Genomic DNA, 23604 nt, shown 5'->3' on the forward strand with positions numbered 1-23604 from the left:
ATCACTCTTAGCTGCAGCCTAGACTGACTTGTAGATTTTTTTTCAATGTATCATCGAGAAAAAAACCTTTAGATCACAGTAGTATTTTCCCCAAATCCAGAATTGGGGTATACTAAACCCAGTACATAATTTCCAAACACAATTAGTTCAAGGTAGATCCTGAAGGTTCCACATGGATATGAGAGGATTTGATTCGGCTGAATATAAGTAATTACTAGCTTTTCTTTTTCTTTTTTTTTTTTTTTAAGATTTATTTTATTTATTTGAAAGGCAGAGTTAGAGGCGGGGAGAGAGAGAGAGAGAGAGAAAGAAATAGATCTTCCATCTGCTGGTTCACTGCTCAAATGGCTGCATCAACTGGGGTTGGGCCAGGCTGAAGCTGAGGGCTTCTTCTGGGTCTCCCACTTGGATGCAAGGACCCAAGCATGTGGGCCTATATTCCTCTGCTTTCCCAGACACATTAGTAGGGGCTGTATCATAGGTGGAGCAGCTGGAACTTGAACTGGTGCCCATATAGGATGCTGGAATAGCAAGGTGGTGGGTTAACCCATTACACTGCAATGCTGGTCCATTATTTACAAGCTTTAATTCTGTAGTTAACATTCAGTGTTATAGTCTTAAAAACTAAAATATAATTGTCTTGTTAGTAACTGTTTAACTCTGTGCTCATGATAACCAGACACAAGAGTTAAAGTCTTATAAAAGCTAGAATTTTCCAAGGCAGTGTTTTAAGAATAAATTTTTTTTTACATTAAATTACTTGTTGTTTTGATAATGATATCTGAATTGGTGGAGGTTCTTTTGATATCATACGCTATCTGATGTCATATATCTACTACTAGCAGTCTCTGAACTACTGTGAAACATTTGATACTACGTAAATATATATCTATTAAAACAATTATCTCAAGGATTAAAATCATATGGCAGTATATGGTTGTAATAATTATGTAGGTAAGGCCGGCGCCGTGGCTCAATAGGCTAATCCTCCACCATGCGGCGCCGGCACACCGGGTTCTAGTCCCGGTTGGGGCGCCGGATTCTGTCCCGGTTGCCCCTCTTCCAGGCCAGCTCTCTGCTATGGCCAGGGAGTGCAGTGGAGGATGGCCCAGGTGCTTGGGCCCTGCACCCCATGGGAGACCAGGAGAAGCACCTGGCTCCTGGCTCCTGCCATCGGATCAGCGCGGTGCGCCGGCTGCAGCGGCGGCCATTGGAGGGTGAACCAACGGCAAAAGGAAGACCTTCTCTCTCTGTCTCTCTCTCACACTGTCCACTCTGCCTGTCAAAAAAAAAAAAAAAAAAAAAATTATGTAGGTAATTCTTAGAATTCATGAATTTTTATTATTATTATTACTATTATTATTATTTTGACAGGCAGAGTGGACAGAGAGAGAGAGACAGAGAGAAAGGTCTTCCTTTGCCGTTGGTTCACCCTCCAATGGCCGCTGCGGCCGGCGCGCTGCGGCCGGCACACCGCGCTGATCCGATGGCAGGAGCCAGGAGCCAGGTGCTTTTCCTGGTCTCCCATGGGGTGCAGGGCCCAAGTACTTGGGCCATCCTCCACTGCACTCCCTGGCCACAGCAGAGAGCTGGCCTGGAAGAGGGGCAACCGGGACAGAATCCAGCGCCCCGACCGGGACTAGAACCCGGTGTACCGGCGCCGCTAGGCAGAGGATTAGCCTAGTGAGCCGCGGCGCTGGCCAGAATTCATGAATTTTTTAAAATATTTATTTATTTGAAAGTGTTATACAGAGAAAAGAGAGGCAGAGAGAGAGGGAGGAGTCTTCCATCCGCTGTTTCGCTCCCCAGTTGGCCGCAACAGACAGAACTGCGCCAATCCGAAGCCAGGAGCTTCTTCTGGGTCTCCTATGCGGGTGCAGGGTCCCAAGGACTTGGGCCACCTTCTGCTTTCTCAGGCCATAGCAGAGAGCTGGATCGGAAGTGGAGCAGCTGGGTCTGGAACCGGCGCCCATATAAGATGCCGATGCTTCAGGCCAGGGCATTAACCCGCTGTGCCACAGCACTGGCCCCCAATTTGTGAATTCTTTTACCCTACATGGTACAAGTATGCTCCAGTTTGAAAAGTATTGATGTAATTGGAGCTGACACAGTTTTCTGTTGAAAAGAAACCCTAGTGATTTTCTGAAAATCACAGAGATATTAATGGCATATCCAAGATATACACTTAGAATATTTTGTTTTTAAGTCTAAGATTTTTTTAATTACACCAAGTTGAAACTTTATATTGTTCTTTATCATAAATATATTTGCAAGAAAGTGGGTGTCTTTAAAGAGAAGGATAGTTTATGCTAACTATTTAGAGAATAGAGCTAAAACATTTTTGTTTAACAAATTTTCTAGTTATTTCTGTGTGAGTATGTAGAATAATTTTTTTTTTCTTTGTTAAGACCCCTGGGCATACCCCTTCCCTGAGATGGGATGAGACACCAGGACGTGCAAAGGGAAGTGAGACTCCTGGAGCAACACCAGGCTCAAAAATATGGGATCCTACACCTAGTCACACACCAGCGGGAGCTGCTACTCCTGGACGAGGCGATACCCCAGGTCACGCCACACCAGGCCATGGAGGTGCAACTTCCAGTGCTCGTAAAAACAGATGGGATGAAACCCCCAAAACAGAAAGAGGTACTTCTCCAGTCTGGATTTTTGTTGGTTGCAGTGTTGCCTTAAGGTTACTTTGTGTTCCTGTTCCCCAGTAGTTTGTTTTGTATGTTTTGTAACCCATGGAAAAGAAACACAAAAAACATTGAAGAGTATAAATATGAAATAGAATATCAAAAGTTTAAATGTGTCTTCGTTTTAGGAATATCCTGTTTCTGATCTTAATCATATTGAATATATTAGATGTTTGAGAATAAGCAATTCTACTTTAACAGTGATTAATAATATGGTATTACTGGCTCATTCTCTTTAAAGATACTCCTGGGCATGGAAGTGGTTGGGCTGAAACACCGCGAACAGATCGAGGTGGAGATTCAATTGGTGAAACACCAACTCCTGGAGCCAGTAAAAGAAAGTCACGTTGGGATGAAACACCAGCCAGTCAAATGGGTGGAAGCACTCCTGTTCTAACCCCTGGAAAAACACCAATTGGCACACCAGCCATGAACATGGCTACTCCTACCCCAGGTACAAACTATTCCATTGGAAATAATTATTTTTTCTCCTGGAAATACTTTACTTTTTCTCCCTTTGTGATTTTCTGTGCACTATTTTACTAAGAAGAGGATAAGATAAGTCTCGGGGGATAGTCATTTGGTGCAGAGGTTAAGATACTGTATGGATGTCTGCATCAGAGTGTCTGGGATGAGTCCCCCAGCTATGCTTCCTGATCTAGCTTCCTGCTAGTGTGCATCCTGGGAGGCAGCAGGTGATGGCCTTGCCCAAATTCTTGCTACCCACATGAGAGACCTGGATGGAGTTCTAGGCTCCTGGCTTGTCCTGGTCTAGTCCTGGCTGTTGCAGGCATTTGAGGAGTAAACTGGAAGATGGAAGATCTGTCTCCTTGCTTTCTTTCTTACTCTGCTGTTCAGATAAATCCAAGTTGTTGTTTTTTTTTTTAAAGTATTGGCTTTTATAATATTGAAAAGCAAAACATTAGAGTTGTTTAACTGTATTATGCCCAGTACCCATGGAATGATAAGGTGTTGCACTATAGGTTGTTGAAAAATTTGCTTTTATTTTGTAGGTCACATAATGAGTATGACTCCTGAACAGCTTCAGGCTTGGCGATGGGAGAGGGAGATTGATGAGCGAAATCGCCCACTTTCTGATGAAGAATTGGATGCTATGTTCCCAGAAGGATATAAGGTAGTAACAGTGAATGTGGTGGTATTTAGCGTATGAATTTTAAGTGTTTGTTGAATAAAATTGACTCATTAAGTTTATGTTGGCCTTGCCCAAATTTACTATTGCCACTTCATTTCTATTTCTAGTTAAATTTCAGTTTCAAAAAGTGACAGAGGTGTAGAAAGCATGAGTCTCCTTTGAAGTTAATACTTTTTTTGAAAGTGAGAAACCTCAAGGGCTTTTATGGATTATATAGATAGTTTGCTGCTTCATTACGAACAGTCTCAGGATTAAGCTCACATTAGATTGTAACTTGTTGGAGCCTCAACAAGATTATATGTAATAAAGTTCATAAATTGCTAATGGGCACAAAGAATATTCTTTTTTTTTTTTTTTAATTTTTTTTTTTTTTTTTTTATTTTTTGACAGGCAGAGTGGACAGTGAGAGAGAGAGACAGAGAGAAAGGTCTTCCTTTTGCCGTTGGTTCACCCTCCAATGGCCGCCGCGGCCGGCGCGCTGTGGCCGGCGCACCGCACTGATCCGATGGCAGGAGCCAGGAGCCAGGTGCTTTTCCTGGTCTCCCATGGGGTGCAGGGCCCAAGGACTTGGGCCATCCTCCACTGCACTCCCTGGCCACAGCAGAGGGCTGGCCTGGAAGAGGGGTAACCAGGACAGAATCCAGCGCCCCGACCGGGACTAGAACCCGGTGTGCCGGCGCCGCTAGGCGGAGGATTAGCCTAGTGAGCCGCGGCGCCGGCCAAAGAATATTCTCTTTACCAGCATAGCTTAAGTTTATTTTGAACTATAACATTTTCTAGGTACCTGGTACTTAGCCTGTTTACTGGTTTAAAAGTAGTCTGGTTAGATAGCCTAGTGTTATAATCTGTGGACTCATCTTGTGAGACCCGTACCATTGGGGAGAGTGGAGCAACGATGTTCTTCCCCAGTAAGCACTGGGGACAGGCTTCAGTGAACATGTCTGTCTGTATTAATGACTGTGTACACTTTTAAAGGGCAGGCAGAAGGGGCATAACTAATTAAGGGCAAACAGTAACTATAGAACAGAACCAACACTGGGTGCCATTATGCCTCTCCAATCAGTTTGAAGGATAACCTTCCAGGTGGGCCTGGCCACACCCAGGAGCAGTTTACCTGATTGGCAGAAGGCATGAGTTGGGGGAAATGTGCCTGAGGCTCCCGCTGCCTGCCAGTAGTCAGGCTAACTGCATAGGCTAGGCAGGCAGTCGAAAGAGATCACTCACAGTGATCAAGGCCAGAACCTGTCATTTTAATACTTTTAGAGAGTCTTCTGCTAGTGACTTGCTTTTTTTGTGTGTTTTGTTTTTCACCTATGAAGTCTCTATGAGAATATAGAAATATATTTAGTGCAGTGGAGGATGGCCCAAGTGCTTGGGCCCTGCACCCCATGGGAGACCAGGATAAGTACCTGGCTCCTGCCATCGGATCTGCGCGGCGCGCCGGCCGCGGCGGCCATTGGAGGGTGAACCAACGGCAAAAGGAAGACCGTTCTCTCTGTCTCTGTCTCTCACTGTCCACTCTGCCTGTCAAAAAAAAAAAAAAAACTTAAAGAATATAGAAGTATATTCTATACATCTATATAATATATTATATAGTATATTATATAATATACAATATACTTTATATATTAAATAATTATATTAATTAATATACTCATATAAATTATATATTAAGTCCTTATTAGTGATTATAGAAAATAGATTAAGTCCTTAATGTAGACTGTTATCAGTGGACTGGACATGAATTTCAAAGGCCTCTTAACTGCATATAAATTGTACTTTATTGAAAATGGTTAATTATTGGTTCATCTTGGTTCATATACAACTAGCAGTAAATAAAAAGTGGTTAACTACAGATAGTATCAATATACATTTAGTAAAATTTAAGCTTTAAAACTTTTAGATAATAGTGTATGCTTATTTGAGAAGACTTCTAGGCCTATTGACATGCTCAGGAAGTTGTTTTTGTTGCTGTTTTTAAAGCTTTCTGCCAGCTTTAAGAAAATAGAAATTCTTTTGTTTTCAGCTTGCATTAAAAATTTTTTTTTACTGGTTTTGCAAAAGGTTTATGTATTGTACAGGACTTTTTTTTAAAGTATCTTGATTCCAATTTTTAATGCGATTAACTTATTTTTTGTAGAGTTCTTAAGATTAGTTCTTGTATAGGTTTGCATTTGCTTTTGTTCTGGTGCCAAAATATGCTTTTTGGTATAATAATAATGTAAGATTATTGCTATATGAATACTTATATTAGATATTACTTTGCTTTATAGCACTTTATTTGTATTCACTCACTTAGAAATTATAAAATCTAAGTAGTTTAGTAACTTGACAGGTTGATTCACTAGTATACTTATATAGACTAATACTTGAAAGTGGTCAGAATTTTTCACTTATTTTAGCCTCATTTCCTTCACATTCCTGGTATACTTGGTTTTAATTAGCAGATGAGAAATGGAAACATTTTTCATAAACATTTTAAATTGACATAATTAAAGATAGAAAAGCAGGGGATAGGATTTAGTAATTTTTTCCAAATAAGTAAAAAGCTTTCTAGCTATTAAAGTGTAAAATACATTAAGTGCAAATGTTATTCAATATGTGGTTCTTAAATCCATAAGGCTAGGACAAACCTAAACTCTTTCTAATTTTATTAGGTACTTCCCCCTCCAGCTGGTTATGTTCCTATCAGAACTCCAGCTCGAAAGCTGACAGCAACTCCAACACCATTGGGTGGTATGACTGGTTTCCACATGCAAACTGAAGATAGAACTATGAAAAGTGTTAATGATCAGCCATCTGGAAATCTTCCATTTTTAAAACCTGATGATATTCAGTACTTTGATAAACTATTGGTAAGTGATAATAGCATAATGAAATTAATATTTTTGGTTTGGGAGTTCGAATTATGGTATCTCAACATACCTTTAAAATTTTTTGTCTTTCTATAGGTTGATGTTGATGAATCAACACTTAGTCCAGAAGAGCAAAAAGAGAGAAAAATAATGAAGTTGCTTTTAAAAATTAAGAACGGAACACCTCCAATGAGAAAGGTGAATCCCAGTTGCTCATTATGTTCATATTTTTTTGTTTTAGATAATTACAGTTACCTTCTTGGTTTTTATCCAGGGATAGTGTAAGGGGAAAAAATGCATGTTTTTTTTTTAGTTTTTATTCCAAAAATCTTAAATTAATAGGAATGTTGAAAAAATGAGATTCTTTTTTTAAAAATCCTTAAGGCCTCTGTAATATGTTTCAGGCTTTAAGGCTGGTGAAATATGTGAAATATTATATTCTTGTGCTTCTACTAAATTACCATTTTTTTTTAATAAAAGATTTATTTATTCATTTGAAAGAGAGAGGAGAGGCAGAGAGAGAGAGAGAGAAAGTCTTCCATCCAATGGTTCACTCCCCAATTGGCCACAATGGCTGGAGCTGAGCCTATCTGAAGCCAGGAGCCAGGAGTTTCTTCTGGATCTCCCATGAGGGTGCAGGGTCCCAAGGACTTGGGCCATCTTCTGCTTTCCCAGGCCTTAGCAGAGAGCTGGAATGGAAGTAGAGCAGCCAGGTCTGGAACCGGCATGCATATGGGATACTGACGCTTCAGGTCAGGGCATTAACCTGCTGCGCCACAGCGCTGGCCCCCTAAATTACCCTTTTTAAATTAACTTTCTGTTACAGAAGTTCAAGTTCCAGAGTAGCTTGAATGGAAATAAACTTAGGTCACTATACAAACTGTAAAAGTGTGCAATATAAAGTAGAAAATCTTCCTGATGTAAACTGCTCACTCAAAATGCTTGTTACAAAGAAACCACCTTTTTCTCTACTTTTCCCCTCAGGCTGCATTGCGTCAGATTACTGATAAAGCCCGGGAGTTTGGAGCTGGTCCTTTGTTTAATCAGATTCTTCCTCTCTTGATGTCTCCTACACTTGAGGATCAGGAGCGTCATTTACTTGTGAAAGTTATTGACAGAATATTGTACAAACTTGATGACCTCGTTCGACCATATGTGCATAAGGTTTGTGATTTCCTGGAGTAGTGTTTCTAATAGTTTACTATTTTGATTTTTTAATATAAAAGAAATTCCACAAAAATTGACTTTTTTCACCAGATGATGTCTGTGGTATTGAAATTTTAAAAATTCTAAAAACGCAGCTGATTCTTTTCTTTTTTTCCTTAATTTATTTTGTTTATTTTTTTATTTTTATTTTTTTTAACTTTTATTTAATGAATATAAATTTCCAAAGTACGACTTATGGATTACAATGGCTTCCCCCCCATACCGTCCCTCCCACCCACAACCCTCCCCTTTCCCACTCCCTCTCCCCTTCCATTCACATCAAGATTCATTTTCGATTATCTTAATATACAGAAGATCAGCTTAGTATACATTAAGTAAGGATTTCAACAGTTTGCTCCCACACAGAAACATAAAGTGAAAAATAATAGATGATTTTTTTAAATGATGATGAAATCAGATCAGACCTATTGTCATGTTTAATCCCAGTCAGAGTCAAGTTGGGAGTTAATAATTTCTTTTTTTTTTTTTTTTTTTTTTACAGAGGATCAGTTTAGTATGCATTAAGTAAAGATTTCAACATTTGCACCCCCATATTTTGTTTATTTTAAAAGCAAAGTTATAGAGTGAGAGAGAGAGAGAGACTCCATCTGCTGGTTCACTCCCCAAGTGGCCGCAACAGCCGGGGCTGGGCCAGGCTAAAGCTAGGAGCCAGGTGCTTCATCTGGGACTCAGATGTAGGTGCACAGGCCCAAGTACTTGGACCATCTCCCGCTGCTTTCCTAGGTGCAGTAGCAGGGAGCCAGTGGAAGTAAAGCATTTGGGACTTGAACCAGTACCCATCCGGGATGCCAGCATTGCAGGCAGTGAACTAACCAGTTACACCACAAAGCTGGCCCCAAGTAGCTGATTGTATACAGTAAAAAGGGAAAATTTACTCCCTTGTAAGATGTTCAAAGCCAACCAGTTTTTTTTTTTTTTTAATTGATGTATTTCTAAACTGTGTTATTTGAGAATTAAAATCCATCTTTTTTCTGTTGGTAATTATGGTTTTTTAAACTTTTGAGTATTAGTTTATGTGGGTAATAGTTCTTAAAGTTTCATCTATATCTGAGATTTGAAATTATATATAATACACTTAATTTCTCCCTTGATTAAAAAATACTGTCAATTATAAGCTTGCTTTGTTTACTTCTGTTATGAGTGTAGCATCAGTAATTGATGTGAAAATGTAGTTCCTTTTCCTATTTCTCTTTTTCAGATCCTTGTGGTCATTGAACCATTATTGATTGATGAAGATTACTATGCTAGAGTGGAAGGCCGAGAGATTATTTCTAATTTGGCAAAGGTATTTACATTAAATTTTTTTTAAAGATTTATTTTACTTATTTGAAGGAGATACAGAGAGGTAGAGACAGAGAGAGAGAGAGAGAGAGAGAGAGAGAGAGAGAGATCATCCATCTGCTGGTTCATTCCCCAAATGACCACAATAGCCAGAGCTGAGCCGATCCGGAGCCAGGAGGTGCCTCCAGGTCTCCCACATGGGTACAGGGACCCAAGGAATTGGGCCACCCTCTGCTGCTTTCTCAGGTGCATTATCAGGAAGCTGGATTGGATATTTAGCAGCCAGGACTCCACTGGCACCCATATGGGATGCTGGCACTGCAGGCCAGAGCTTTAACCCACTGCCACAGCCACAGCCCCTAGGTTAAATTTCTAGAGAAGAAAGTTTATACTTATTGATGGGATTATCTTATTATGGGAGAGAGTTGAGGGTATTTGTGCTCATGAATACTTTCTTTTCTTTTTAGGCTGCTGGTCTGGCTACTATGATCTCTACCATGAGACCTGATATAGATAACATGGATGAATATGTCCGTAACACAACAGCTAGAGCTTTTGCTGTTGTAGCCTCTGCCCTGGGCATTCCTTCTTTATTGCCCTTCTTAAAAGCTGTGTGTAAAAGCAAGAAGTCCTGGCAAGCAAGACACACTGGTATTAAGATTGTACAGCAGATAGCTATTCTGATGGGCTGTGCTATCTTGCCACATCTCAGAAGTTTAGTTGAAATCATTGAACACGGTAAGCTGCAATATAACTGTCTTTTATGTGACATATGTCCTGAAATTTGGGCTACTGATTGAGCATAACTGCATAAGCCCATTTATTTTATGATGGGATTTATGATATCATCTAACAGGCTGTAGTTCCTACTGGCTTTTGCCTAATACTGTCTAACGTGAACAGATTTTATAGTTTGGCTAAATGGTTAGAGCAAGCTAGAATCTGGATGACATTTTAGAAATTAAGTAATGTTGATGCATAGTTAAAACCTGTGATTGATTTTATAGGTCTTGTGGATGAGCAGCAGAAAGTACGAACCATCAGTGCTTTGGCCATTGCTGCCTTAGCTGAGGCAGCGACTCCTTATGGTATCGAATCTTTTGACTCTGTGTTAAAGCCTCTGTGGAAGGGTATTCGCCAACACAGAGGAAAGGTAAATATGCTAGTTAGATTTTTTCTTTTGATTTCTATTCATTAAAGTTAAAGTGATACAATTGAAGTATTATGTATTTTTTATGTCGAAATAGGGTTTGGCTGCTTTCTTAAAGGCTATTGGATATCTTATTCCTCTCATGGATGCAGAATATGCCAACTACTATACTAGAGAAGTGATGTTAATTCTTATTCGAGAATTCCAATCTCCTGATGAAGAAATGAAGAAAATTGTGCTGAAGGTAACTGTTCCAGATGGTTCTGGATTTGTTAATCTAAACTGGGTTTGTTCTATGCTCCAAGGTATTTTAAGGCATTTTTTAGAAAAAAATGTATGTTGTTACCAGTACTGTATTTTGATTTGTTACTATTTTTTTAACCATTTAGGTGGTGAAACAGTGTTGTGGAACAGATGGTGTAGAAGCAAACTACATTAAGACAGAGATTCTTCCTCCCTTTTTTAAACACTTTTGGCAGCACAGAATGGCTTTGGATAGAAGAAATTACCGACAGGTGAACTTTAATTATGAAAAAAGTTTTCAAAAATTCTTTCATCCAATCCTTAAGTCAGTGCATGTTGCCCTTTTTTTGGTGGGGGAATGGCCTCAGTTTATATATACTTTGTTATGAAAGTTGGATATTAGCCAGTTAGCTTCTATTTTGATTTTGCCTTCTAGGGCAAATACTCAACTCTGCTTTATCTAGTAAATTCAATGCTTTGTCTGGCTAAATGAAACATGGATGCAATATTACCCTTAAGCAAAAGCCCTCAACATTTAAATTTTTTTGATCACTTTGATCAGCGTTTAATAAATAGGAGTTAACCATTTTCAGCATGTTTGCTAGTTAAATAGTATGCTTAGAGTATTTGATTTTCATATTTTCTTTAAAGAATATTATATTAAAATTACTCTTTTTTTGGTCTTTTTAGTTAGTTGATACTACTGTGGAGTTGGCAAACAAAGTAGGTGCAGCTGAAATTATATCCAGGATTGTGGATGATCTGAAAGATGAAGCTGAACAGTACAGAAAAATGGTGATGGAGACAATTGAGAAAATCATGGGCAACTTGGGAGCAGCAGATATTGATCATAAACTTGAAGAACAACTGATTGATGGTATTCTTTATGCTTTCCAAGAACAGACCACAGAGGTAATGATAACTAATTTTTATGGCAAGTTGCCACTTTCATCACTTTCATATCTGTATAAAAAGGAATTTTTCAAGCAAATATCACTAAAAAAATTTAAAATTTGGAGTTTTAAAATGTTCATAGTCTCAATTACTAATAAATTTTTTTCTACCTCAAGGTTTTAGATGATTTTTAAAGCAGTAGCTATTTGGATGGTTGGAAAAGAGTAAATATTAGTATATTTCAACTGTCTAGTCATAAAGAAACAAAATTTTAGGCCTCAGTGAATATCTTCTTTCATTTAATTTGGCTTTTTTTTTTTTTTTTTAAGGACTCAGTAATGTTGAATGGCTTTGGCACAGTGGTCAATGCACTTGGTAAACGAGTCAAACCATACTTGCCTCAGATCTGTGGTACAGTTTTGTGGCGTTTAAATAACAAATCCGCCAAAGTTAGGCAACAGGCAGCTGACTTGATTTCTCGAACTGCTGTTGTTATGAAGACTTGTCAAGAGGTAAACTTTGATACCACACTATTAGTTCTTCACCATATTGTTTAATATAAACAGTAATGTTTTAACATCGTTTCTTTTGTTACAGGAAAAATTGATGGGGCACTTGGGTGTTGTTTTATATGAATATTTGGGTGAAGAGTACCCTGAAGTATTGGGCAGCATTCTTGGAGCACTGAAGGCCATTGTAAATGTAATAGGTATGGAATTTGCTGGTCATGTGAGAATTTGTTTTGTTTTTAACTTTCTCTGGGTTTTTGCAAGTAAAATATAGACTCATAATTAGGAGTAGGGTAATTTTCATTTTTTTTAAAGAACTTTGAGATTGTACTTAGGTTGAGGGATGTCACAAAAGTCATCTTGGAAAGCCCTTTATGTTTTAGTTTAGAAAGAAAAAGGGTAGCTTAGGATCTAGAAGAATGGTGTGGGAATAGTCAACTCAGAAAGTTTGAAGTCATGGGATAAAGGACCCTAGTAGAACCAGTATGTCAGCTGAAAATACTGGCTGTCATGTTCTATCATGGGTAGTGTGGGGGGAAGCAACCCTAAAGTTTTAATTTAGTTTTGGAACAAAATATTATGTTTATTCAATCTTGAATTAGTAAGTGATTATTATACTGGATTTTTTGCCTGCCATCAAGTTCAAGGATTATAACCAGGGGAAAGTGAATTGATCAAGTTATTGTCTTGTCTTTATTCATACCCAGGTCTTTAAAAACTATTCATATAGTTTTCTCACTCAAAGTAAATACACAACAAATGATCTTGGGTGTGGAAAGCAAAATTTTTTTTAAAGGGCAATATGATAAAGCAAACAATGGCGTCTTGTGTTTAGTCTTTCCTTATAATTGAACATAACTGTTGCCGAGAGTTGCTCCTGAACTTAAGAGTGTCTGAAATAACTATCAGGGGTCAAAATAACTGGTTGTAATAGCCACCATTTTCTCATTTTTAGTAAGTGGTTTTTAATGCAATACAGATCATTGAACTGTTGGATTTTAGAGCTCTTAAAAGCTCACAAAAAGTTCAGCCCAGTCCAGTCCTCTATACTTGAAGATAGTGATTTGCCAAGAATCAGTTACTCAGCCACTTATGGGGCTCTGGTTTGCAGGGAGTTGTAAACCATACTGTTTGTTAGGGAAACATGGGAAAACAGCAATGGAGAGAGAATCAGAGCAAGCAGTTCTAGTTAGAGCAAGAGCCCCTGCCAGCTGCCTCCTTTTTTCTCTCTTCATAGGTGTAAATACCATCCAAGTATGCCCTGCATTGCAGGGAGACTGGAGATCTGTTTGTTTTGCAGTTAAAGGGTAAGGGGGCCCTTTTGGAAAATTTTGCTTTAATTTACATGTTTACCTCTGGCTTATATTGTTTGTATGGCCGGAACATAAGCTGTCCCCATGTTTAAATGTCAGTACACAAATACATTTCAGAACCAAATAAAAACTTTTTTTGTTATTGAGTACTCATCATTCCTTAAATCACTTCACTGGTTTCTTTCATTTCTATGCATAATCAAAAGTTGTTAATTAAAAAGTTATAAACAGTTCTGAGTCTGGTCAGATTCTGGGGATTTTTCTTGTTTCATAGGCAGCTCTGAGTTTATATTTATGTCTAGTAATGTATAATACATTGCTGAGTAAAAGGAAAGATAAAGTTTGCATTTCAAATGTTAATTAATACTTTGTGACTTTTGTTAAATAGGTATGCATAAGATGACCCCACCAATTAAAGATCTGCTTCCTAGACTCACCCCCATCTTAAAGAACAGGCATGAAAAAGTACAGGAGAATTGTATTGATCTTGTTGGACGTATTGCTGACAGGTATGCAGATTACTTAAACATTTTCATAAATAATATTAATTTGCAGGCTTACTTTATTCAAACGGCAAAATTTGCCAAATGTTGCTGATGTAGTATATATACAGTCATGCTCTTCAGTATCAGTATTTTCAAATTTTAATTTGAATGGTAATGGAGAGCAATATAGTTTTAAGACTAAGCAGCCTTTCTGTAGAATAAGAATTTTTTTAAGATTTATTTATTTATTTGAAAGAGTTACACAGGAGAGGCAGAGAGAGAAAGAGAGGTCTTCCATCCGATGGTTCACGCCCCAGTTGGCCGCAACGGCTGGAGCTGTGCCGATTGGAAGCCAGGAGCTTCCTCCAGGTCTCCCACTTGGGTGCAGGGGCCCAAGGACTTGGGCCATCTTCTACTGTTTTCCCAGGCCACAGCAAAGTGGAGCAGCTGGGTCTTGAACCGGCACCCATATGGGATACCAGTGCTGCAGGCCAGGGCGTTAACCCGCTATGCCACAGCGCTGGCCCTGGAACAATAATTTCTATTTAGCGCTTAAAATGAGTTGTCAGCTTTGAGAAATGAATTTGCAGAATGACTTTTTAAAATTTAATGTTACCTTCAATTTTTTTTTATTAGGGGAGCTGAGTATGTGTCTGCAAGAGAATGGATGAGGATTTGCTTTGAGCTTTTGGAGCTCTTAAAAGCTCACAAAAAAGCTATTCGTAGAGCAACAGTCAACACATTTGGTTATATTGCGAAGGCTATTGGGTGAGTATTATTTACTCCCTTTTTTTTTTTTTTTTAAAGATTTTGTTTTATTTATTTGATAGGCAGAGCTAGAAAGATTTTCCCTCTGCTGCTTTACTCCCCAAATGACCATAACTGCCAGGCTGGAGCCAGGCGCTTCTTCCTGATCTCCTACATGGGTGTAGGGTCCCAGGTACTTTGGCCACCCTTGCTGCTTTCCAGGGATGATAGCAGGGAGCTGGGTCAGAACTGTAGCAGCCAGGACTCATATGGGATGCAGCATTGCAGGCAGCAGCTTAATATATTATACCGCAGTGCCAGCCCCTATTTACTTCCATTTTTAAAATTACATTGCAATAAACCTCTTATGGTGCTAAAAATGTATCTATTAGAAATCTCAAGCTATGGTATGAGAAATGCACGGAGAAAAATGATTTAGCCATTCACTATTTAATTTTAATTCCCTGCCTAAAATTTTAATTGAACTAAAAAAGGGGAGAGGCTCTGGGATTTGATTTAATCACACTTCATGATTTTTTTCGTGGAGAGGAAGCAGTACTGTTTTCAGAGTAATGTCAATTTTTTGTTCCTTTTTTATTGTATTACTGAAAATACTGAGGCAGGTTTTTTGTTTTAAGATTTAGTTATTTGAAAGGCACAGTTCGGGGGTATGGAAGGCTTCCATCTACTGGTCCACTCTCCAGATGACCTTAAGGGCTAGGGCTGGGTCAAGCCAAAGCCAGGAGCTTCTTCCAGGTCTCCAGTGTGGATGCGGGACCCCTGGCATTTCCAGGCCATCTTCTACCATTTTCCCAGACCACTAGCAGGGGGAGCTGGCTCAGAAGTGAAGCAGGTAGAACACGAACCAGCACCCATATAGGATGCCAGCATCACAGGCAGCATCTTTACCCATTGTACCTCAACAGCAGCTCCCAATATCACATTCTTAATATCTAGCATAATTTGAGACTCGTGTTACTGCCTTTTGTGTTTTTAGAATGTTAACCCTATGAGTAATTTATAAACTCCACTGAATTATAACTACTTTTTTTTGATATTATCTATACGTCAGAACCAAGCTAGGAGAAATAATAGATACAGAAAATAAGATACTACCTACTATACATGTGGTTTAGTGTATTCAAGAAATAGATGAGCCAGATTAGGTGGAATTCTATGTAGTACATAAGAAACTTTGGCTTTTAAAATGTTTAAGTAAATGTGTTTATAGTTCAGAAAATTCAAAAACTGAAAATTAAATTAGAGAATAAATTCGTTTGAGTTAACTTTTTTCTTTAAAGTAGATATTCATATGTGTTCTTAAGTGGAAGCAATTCCAGTATTCCATTTTATCATAAGATTACTGAAAATCTGGTCATTACCTATTCCATTCTATTCTGAAAAAAAAATGTTGATTATGATACAATAGTGTGTTGACACATTTTTTTTCCCTCCCTCAGTCCTCATGATGTATTGGCTACACTTCTGAACAACCTCAAAGTACAAGAAAGGCAGAACAGAGTTTGTACCACTGTAGCAATAGCTATTGTTGCAGAAACGTGTTCACCTTTCACAGTACTCCCTGCCTTAATGAATGAATACAGAGTTCCTGAACTGAATGTTCAAAATGGAGTATTAAAATCACTTTCCTTCTTGTTTGAATATATTGGTGAAATGGGAAAAGACTACATTTATGCGGTAACACCATTACTTGAAGATGCTTTAATGGATAGGTAAGTGATATGAAGTAAATGTAAGAAAATAATTGTAATTTTTTCTTTAGGTAAAACCTACTGAAGTGGTTATGAGAACTATTTGTTGTGATGTTGTTGAAGAAGAAATATCTAACCTGGATTTTTACAAAACTGTACATTTGACTTCAAGTAATGAATACTGCTGTAGTGGTTCCTAAAATTTTCTCTTGCGAATGTGATACCCTCACCCCATTTTTAATTACTTTTCATATCTGTTAGACAATACTTTTTTTTTTTTTTTTTTTTTTGACAGGCAGAGTGGACAGTGAGAGAGAGAGACAGAGAAAGGTCTTCCTTTTCCGTTGGTTCGCCCCGCAATGGCCGCTGCGGCCAGATCCGAAGCCAGGAGCCAGGTGCTTCTCCTGGTCTCCCATGCAGGTGCAGGGCCCAAGCACTTGGGCCATCCTCCACTGCACTCCTGGGCCACAGCAGAGAGCTGGCCTGGAAGAGGGGCAACCGGGACAGAATCTGGTGCCCCGACCGGGACTAGAACCCGGGATGCCGGCGCCACTAGGCGGAGGATTAGCCTGTTGAGCCACGGCGCCGGCCAGACAATACATTTTGAAAAGCAGTAATTGATCGTTTGTTTTAAAAATTAGTCAAATATAATTAGAGGAAATGATAAGCAATAGTTAACATGGCAGAGACCTGATCTTCATGATTTTTATTACAGATTAAAGAAATTTCGCTTAAGCTTTTGACCTACTGAATATGGCTTGCCAGAACCACACTGTTTTCCATTGCAGACCCCTGGTGGTTCAGTTGGTGTCTCTCAATACAGTATTACTCAAATTAATTTGACAGATTTCTTTCTTTCTTTCTTTCTTTTTTTTTTTTTTTTTTTTTTTTTTTTGACAGGCAGAGTGGACAGTGAGAGAGAGAGACAGAGAGAAAGGTCTTCCTTTTGCCGTTGGTTCACTCTCCAATGGCCGCCGCGCTGCGGCCGGCGCACCGCGCTGATCCGATGACAGGAGCCAGGAGCCAGGTGCTTTTCCTGGTCTCCCATGGGGTGCAGGGCCCAAACACCTGGGCCATCCTCCACTGCACTCCCTGGCCACAGCAGAGGGCTGGCCTGGAAGAGGGGCAACCGGGACAGAATCCGGCGCCCCGACCGGGACTAGAACCCGGTGTGCCGGCGCCGCTAGGCGGAGGATTAGCCTAGTGAGCCGCGGCGCCGGCCGACAGATTTCTAATACCTTGTACCATTTAGACCGATGTAACCTTAAACACAAAAGTAACTGTAGGTGATGTTTATGAAGCAAAGGTGGAGAACCTTTTTTCTGTCAAGGGCCATGTAGATATTTATAACATCATTCACAGGCCATAAAAAATTAACTTAAAAAATTAGCCTGATGTAGATTTACTGAGTTTCGAGTCCTGCCTATGATTGTCTTGGCAAGACCAGACCAAATCATTTTGCAGGCCTTGTATGGCTGGTGGGCTATACCTTCCCCATCACTGGCATGAAGAAAAGAAGAAGGTCCATATAATAGGGCAAAGAATTGTTTCACTGGCTCATTATTTTACAGGAGAGATAAATTACTTAAGTTAGAGCCCATTCAGTTTCTATTATGTGCAGATTAAAGATAACCCATTGGTGACCTTCTAAGAGGGCATTTTAACTGTAATTGACAAATTATCAGAAGCTTTATTTGCAAGACATGGAGACAAAATAAGAACTGTTTTCTGGAAGAGGTTGGCCACCTACTGTGGAACAAAGTGAGGGTGAATCATCCTTGAAGTACATTGTTTGGTGAGAAGTACCTGAGCATCATAGGGTCATTGATAAATGTGAGCTGCAGTTAAAAATTATGTTCTGTGTACTAATAAGGTAGTAACTCCATCAAAAATTGTGAAATCAGACGAATCAATACTTTAGTGGGGAAAAATTATGAATGAAGAACTTTGACACTGAATAAATCAGACATTATAATAAATGAGAACAATAAGGATGTTAGTAAATACAAATTGTTTTCTTACACCTTGAGGTGTTCTTACTATCTTTGGGGCAGAGTGTGTGAATTCATTTTTTTTATTTTTTTTTTTTATTTTATTTTTTTTTTTTTTGACAGGCAGAGTGGACAGTGAGAGAGAGAGACAGAGAGAAAGGTCTTCCTTTGCCGTTGGTTCACCCTCCAATGGCCGCCGCGGCCGGCGCGCTGCGGCCGGCGCACCACGCTGATCCGATGGCAGGAGCCAGGAGCCAGGTGCTTTTCCTGGTCTCCCATGGGGTGCAGGGCCCAAGCACCTGGGCCATCCTCCACTGCACTCCCTGGCCACAGCAGAGGGCTGGCCTGGAAGAGGGGCAACCGGGACAGAATCCGGCGCCCCGACCGGGACTAGAACCCGGTGTGCCGGCGCCGCTAGGCGGAGGATTAGCCTAGTGAGCCGCGGCGCCGGCCGAATTCATTTTCATACCCATCACAAATCTGATTGTGTTACCTGATGCTTATACTCAATTATAGAAGGATTTTGATTTGTCATAAACATAAAATCAGTTAACCTAGGAGATGATGTTTTTATGTAGGTTTTTGTATAGGTTTGAAAGAATTGTTTATCTTTTTTCCTCTCTAGAAATTGAGTCTTGAATTAAGTTTCTAAATTCTTATGAATATTTCCTGTAAAACTAAGGAACTAACACTATCTTAACAATGAATTCTTTCTGTCCACTGCAGGGACCTTGTACACAGGCAGACAGCTAGTGCAGTGGTACAGCACATGTCACTTGGGGTTTATGGATTTGGTTGTGAAGATTCACTGAACCACCTGTTGAACTACGTATGGCCTAATGTGTTTGAGACATCGCCTCATGTAATTCAGGCTGTTATGGGAGCTCTGGAGGGTCTGAGAGTCGCTATTGGCCCGTGTAGAATGTTGCAATATTGTTTACAGGTAGGTTAAAGTTTTTTTTAAAAGATTACTCAACAAGAAAAGTAATTCTGTTCAAAATACTAAATTAAGTTGTTATTCTGATTATTGAAAGGATGTATTGTGTCCATAAGGGGAGGCTTAGATATTATCTTTGCCATTGTAATTTTGTTTTAAAAGATTTATTTTATTTATTTGAAAAAATTACAGGGGCTGGCGCTGTGGTACATCTATGGCACTGGCATCTCGTGTGGGCACTGGTTCGAGTCCCAGCTACTACTCTTCGTATCCAGCTCTTTGCTATTGCCTGGGAAAGTAGAAGATGGCCCAAATATTTGGGCTCCTGTTACCCGCATGGAAGACCCAGAAGAAGCTCCTGGCTCCTGGCTTTGGATTAGCCCAGCCTTGGCTGTTGTGACCATTTGAGAGTGAACCAGTAAATGGAAGGCCTTTCTCTGTCTCTCTCTGTAACTCTGCCTCTCAAATAAATAAATAAATAAAATCTTTTAGGGGAAAAAAAAAGGGAGAGAGAGAGGTCTTCCTGCCACTGGTTCACTCCTAAGCTGGCTGCAACAGCTGGGGCTGAATCGGGAAGAAGCCAGTAACCATGAGCTGCTTCTGGTCTGCCACATGGGTCTAAGGGCCCAAGCACTTGGGCCATTTTCTGCTGCTTTCTCAGGCCTGTTAGCAGGAAGCCGGACTGGAAGTGGAATAGCAGGGACTAGAACCAATATGGGATGTGTATAATGGCAAGTCTACCTACTGTAATTTTTTTTTTTTTTTTTAAAGATTGTTCATTTGAAGGGCAGTTAGGCAGAGAGAGAGGTCTTCCATCTGCTGGTTCACTCCCCAGATGACCACAAAAGCCAGAGCTACACCGTTCTGAAGCTAGGGGCCAAGAGCTTCCTCTGAGTCTCCCACGCGGGTGCAGGGGCCAAAGGATGTGGGCCATCTTCTCCTGCTTTCCCAGGCCATAGTAGAGAGCTGGATCAGAAGTAGAGCAGCCAGAACTCAAACCAGTGCCAATATGGGATGCCAGCACTTGCTGCGCCACAGCACCAGCCCTGCCCATTGTAATTTTAATTGCAGGCTCTTGCCACCCCCAAAGGAAATGTTTTGAATCACAGCTTTTATGATTTATTAATTGTGTTAAGTTTACATATGTTCTTGAAAATTCTGACATGCCACCTTTCCATTGTTCTAGGGTCTGTTTCACCCAGCCCGGAAAGTCAGAGATGTGTATTGGAAAATTTACAACTCCATCTACATTGGTTCACAAGATGCTCTCATAGCACATTACCCAAGAATCTACAATGATGATAAGAACACTTACATTCGTTATGAACTTGACTATATCTTATAATTGTTTATTTTGTGTTTAATGCACAACTGTTTCACACCTTAAACTTGCTTCAATTTGGTGATATAAACTTTTAAACATTGCAGATCAGTATAGAACTGGTCATAGAAGAAGAGCTAGAAATCCAGTAGCATGATTTTTAAATAACCTGTCTTTGTTTTTGATGTTAAACAGTAAATGCCAGTAGTGACCAAGAACACAGTAATTACGCGTACTATACTGGAGGGATTTCATTTTTAATTCATCTTTATGAAGATTTAGAATTCATTCCTTGTGTTTAAAGGGAATGTTTAATTGAGAAATAAACATTTGTGTACAAAAGCTAATTTGTGTGTGTTTTTTGAACATGACTTGTAAAATGCAGAACTTTGATAAAAGCATTGGTTTGTGCAGAATAAATGGCTTACTGTCACCTGGTTTATAGAAATTAGCAGAATACAAATTAAATAAAGTGATGGCATCTTTGTCAAGATTCTGTTGTTCTGTTGGTGATGACAGCAAGAAGAGTAGCTTTGGGGATGATCCCCCCAAACTCAAAACCATTCCATCACTTTAGAAAAATAGCACCTTTGCTGAACTGTCTCAAGTAATATTTTGTACTTACATAGCACCTTTCATCTCTTGATTTTGCAAAATGCTTTTCAAGCATGGTTAAAGGAAGTGACTTGGGTAATGTCCAGTTCTTGAGAGCTCTGTTTAGAAAGTGGGGAGGGTGTGATCTTTACTTGAGAATTGCTTTGTGTATTGGGAGTGAGGCTAGTAACTAAGTAATGCTAATAGAGTAAGACAATCTTGGCTTTTTTCCCATGTCACAAGCAGCCACAATGTATTCAGTAATAACTTTTGAGCCCCTTCCATATTCCTGCCACTGTGCTTTAACTCTAGAGGCTGTAAAGATACCTGTGACCTGCCCTTTGCCCTCAAGTCCTGGTAAAGTGTAATTGAAAAGAGTAGTCACATCTCATTACAGGTTCTCTGTATACCATGTTATGGAGTGGCAGCAGCTAAAATGTCTGGGTTTGCCTCATTTGTATTTAGTAATTAAATGATAAATTGATCTACCTAAATGTACAGCATAAATTAAATTGCCATTTAATTTTAGAGGAACCAAGCATTGAAGCAGTACTTACTGGGTTTTTTTTTTTGGCAATTGTGTTAAGTATATTTTCAACTTAATTATATAGCCCAGATTTCTTAGTTTTAGACCTTTTACTACCCAAGCTGTTTTGTTTTGTGTCTCTCTTAGTCCTTCTGTGAATTCTAAGGAGAAAAGAGATTGTGCAAGCACTTTTAGTGTGTGATTACTCTGCTACCATAGGTTTGTGCCTCCTGTTAACACAGAGCTTTTAGAAGTTTTGGATGAGAAATAGCTTATAATTGGCTTACTTTTGCAAAATTAATAATTGAGCATTAGTTGAGTTTCCTAACAAATTTTCAACTAATTTAAGCAGAAATTCTGAAACCATCTTTGTATTCTTGGAGATTTTGTAGTGGTTCCCTCCATGCAACTTTAAATCATCTTATTCTGTATAGTTGATGTCAAATGACATTAAATACTGACATAATTATTGTAATTATTTTAAATCCAAAATTAGATATTAAGTCATTTTTGAGAAAAATCAGTTATATTTTCTTTTAACTACTTAAAACACATTGTCAGGTTGCTTGGCTCCTTGCAGTTTATGGAAAACATGCTTTGTTGTGGCAGTGTGGAACAAAGCAGACTGTGATACCTTTATGTGACTTCACTGAAGCAAATCATGTGAGGATAAGAAGAGGGAAATGCTGAAGGCTCTGAACTAAAAATTGGGACCAAATAGAGGCTCACAGATGTTTGGATTATTTTATGTGCTTAGTATTGTATAAGGAAAGCATTTTGTGAAATAATTACTTGAAAGATGCTACGTGAAGTTTAGCTATCTTCTCAAAGACTTTCTTTTGCACTTTGTTTTGGTGTTTGCTTAAGCCAAACTTAAGCAGGAAGATATTAATGTTCTTAAGGGGACAGAGGGTGGGTTTTCTGTGGGCTTTTGTTGTCTTTTTTTCTGTGGGCCATTGCCCTCTTATGGAATTAATCTCTGGCTGTTTGATTTTTTTTCATATTGTATTTTTTAAATTTGTTGTACGGTGCCCTGTGAGCATCAAGTACCCACCAGATGAATAAAAAGTTGTTATATCTAAAGTCTTAGTAGACCAATTTGTAATCTTAGTTGACTCTATTGCTGTCATACTACACTCTGTTGTGGTTGAGCTGAGCTCTTTGGGGGTTGTTTTCCAAACAAGAGAACCTAATGCTGAAATCCAAGGAAACTTTTTCTTTATAAAATAAACTGAGAAAAAGATGTAGCCAAATAGGTTCAGTTGTTTGGCTCTTTGGTTCCTAGCAGCTCTTAATCCCTCCAAGCAAAAGAGGCAAAATTACAACTGGGCTGGGTTTTCTTAACTTTGGCATCCTTGACATTTTGGGCCAGAATTTTGTTGGGAACTGCCCTGTACATGGCACAGTGTTGAGTGGTGTCCCAGACCTCCACTCAGCAGATGCCAGTAGCACCCCTGCCCCCTAGCCCAAGTTCTGATGACGCCAAATGCCTACAGGTGTGTTCTCATGTGCCTTGGAGGGAAAGCTCTTTAGGTTGAGAACCACTGAGCAAACTCAGAACACTGTTTAAGTGGGACTTACATGCCTGATCAAATGAAAGGATAGGTAAGGCAATATTTAGGAACCAGTTTCCTTGGAAGTAACTATGTAACTACCAAATACTTAAAACAGTTACCTTGGGTAAAACTACTCATACATCCTGGGGAAAGCAGGCTGTGGAAATGTGGAAGATGATCCCTCAGGTCTTCAAGACATCTTGTTACACGGTTGGAGCCAGATGAGCGGCTCAGAGGCAGGAATGCTGGTCTCCATGTCTAGGCTCACCTACAGATCAGCAGCACAGGGGCCATTCGGTATGGAAAGGGAAGGAAGGCAGAGCATGACCTTTTCCTCAAAAATTGGATAGGAAACAGTGGGTTTGAATGTGGCTTGGTAGACTTTGGGTTTGCAAGACAGTCAACATCTGTAGG

General features: G+C 39.4%; 1 protein-coding gene across 4 annotated transcripts in view; it reads left to right on the plus strand.

Moving 5' to 3' along the window:
• The window catches only part of SF3B1 (splicing factor 3b subunit 1), a 44227-nt gene extending 21510 nt beyond the window's left edge, over positions 1 to 22717 (plus strand). For 2 of the 4 annotated variants that reach the window (XM_008258870.4, XM_051849300.2), the window contains 19 exons: positions 2409 to 2646; positions 2938 to 3150; positions 3710 to 3831; positions 6507 to 6704; positions 6801 to 6902; positions 7689 to 7868; positions 9130 to 9216; positions 9680 to 9950; positions 10220 to 10365; positions 10460 to 10606; positions 10752 to 10877; positions 11296 to 11517; positions 11829 to 12011; positions 12097 to 12208; positions 13710 to 13830; positions 14443 to 14574; positions 16014 to 16286; positions 18983 to 19199; positions 20380 to 22717. In XM_008258870.4, the coding sequence (XP_008257092.2) occupies positions 2409 to 2646; positions 2938 to 3150; positions 3710 to 3831; positions 6507 to 6704; positions 6801 to 6902; positions 7689 to 7868; positions 9130 to 9216; positions 9680 to 9950; positions 10220 to 10365; positions 10460 to 10606; positions 10752 to 10877; positions 11296 to 11517; positions 11829 to 12011; positions 12097 to 12208; positions 13710 to 13830; positions 14443 to 14574; positions 16014 to 16286; positions 18983 to 19199; positions 20380 to 20538 (3249 nt within the window). In that variant the 3' untranslated portion in view covers positions 20539 to 22717. Of the gene's footprint in view, positions 1 to 2408; positions 2647 to 2937; positions 3151 to 3709; positions 3832 to 6506; positions 6705 to 6800; positions 6903 to 7688; positions 7869 to 9129; positions 9217 to 9679; positions 9951 to 10219; positions 10366 to 10459; positions 10607 to 10751; positions 10878 to 11295; positions 11518 to 11828; positions 12012 to 12096; positions 12209 to 13245; positions 13316 to 13709; positions 13831 to 14442; positions 14575 to 16013; positions 16287 to 18982; positions 19200 to 20379 lie in introns of those variants that run through there. The other 2 variants (XR_011387178.1, XR_011387179.1) reach the window with 2 other exon arrangements.
• The last annotated feature ends 887 nt before the right edge of the window (positions 22718 to 23604 follow it).

This window comes from Oryctolagus cuniculus, chromosome 3, assembly GCF_964237555.1.
Source record: "Oryctolagus cuniculus chromosome 3, mOryCun1.1, whole genome shotgun sequence".
In the NCBI taxonomy this organism is placed as follows: domain Eukaryota; kingdom Metazoa; phylum Chordata; class Mammalia; order Lagomorpha; family Leporidae; genus Oryctolagus; species Oryctolagus cuniculus.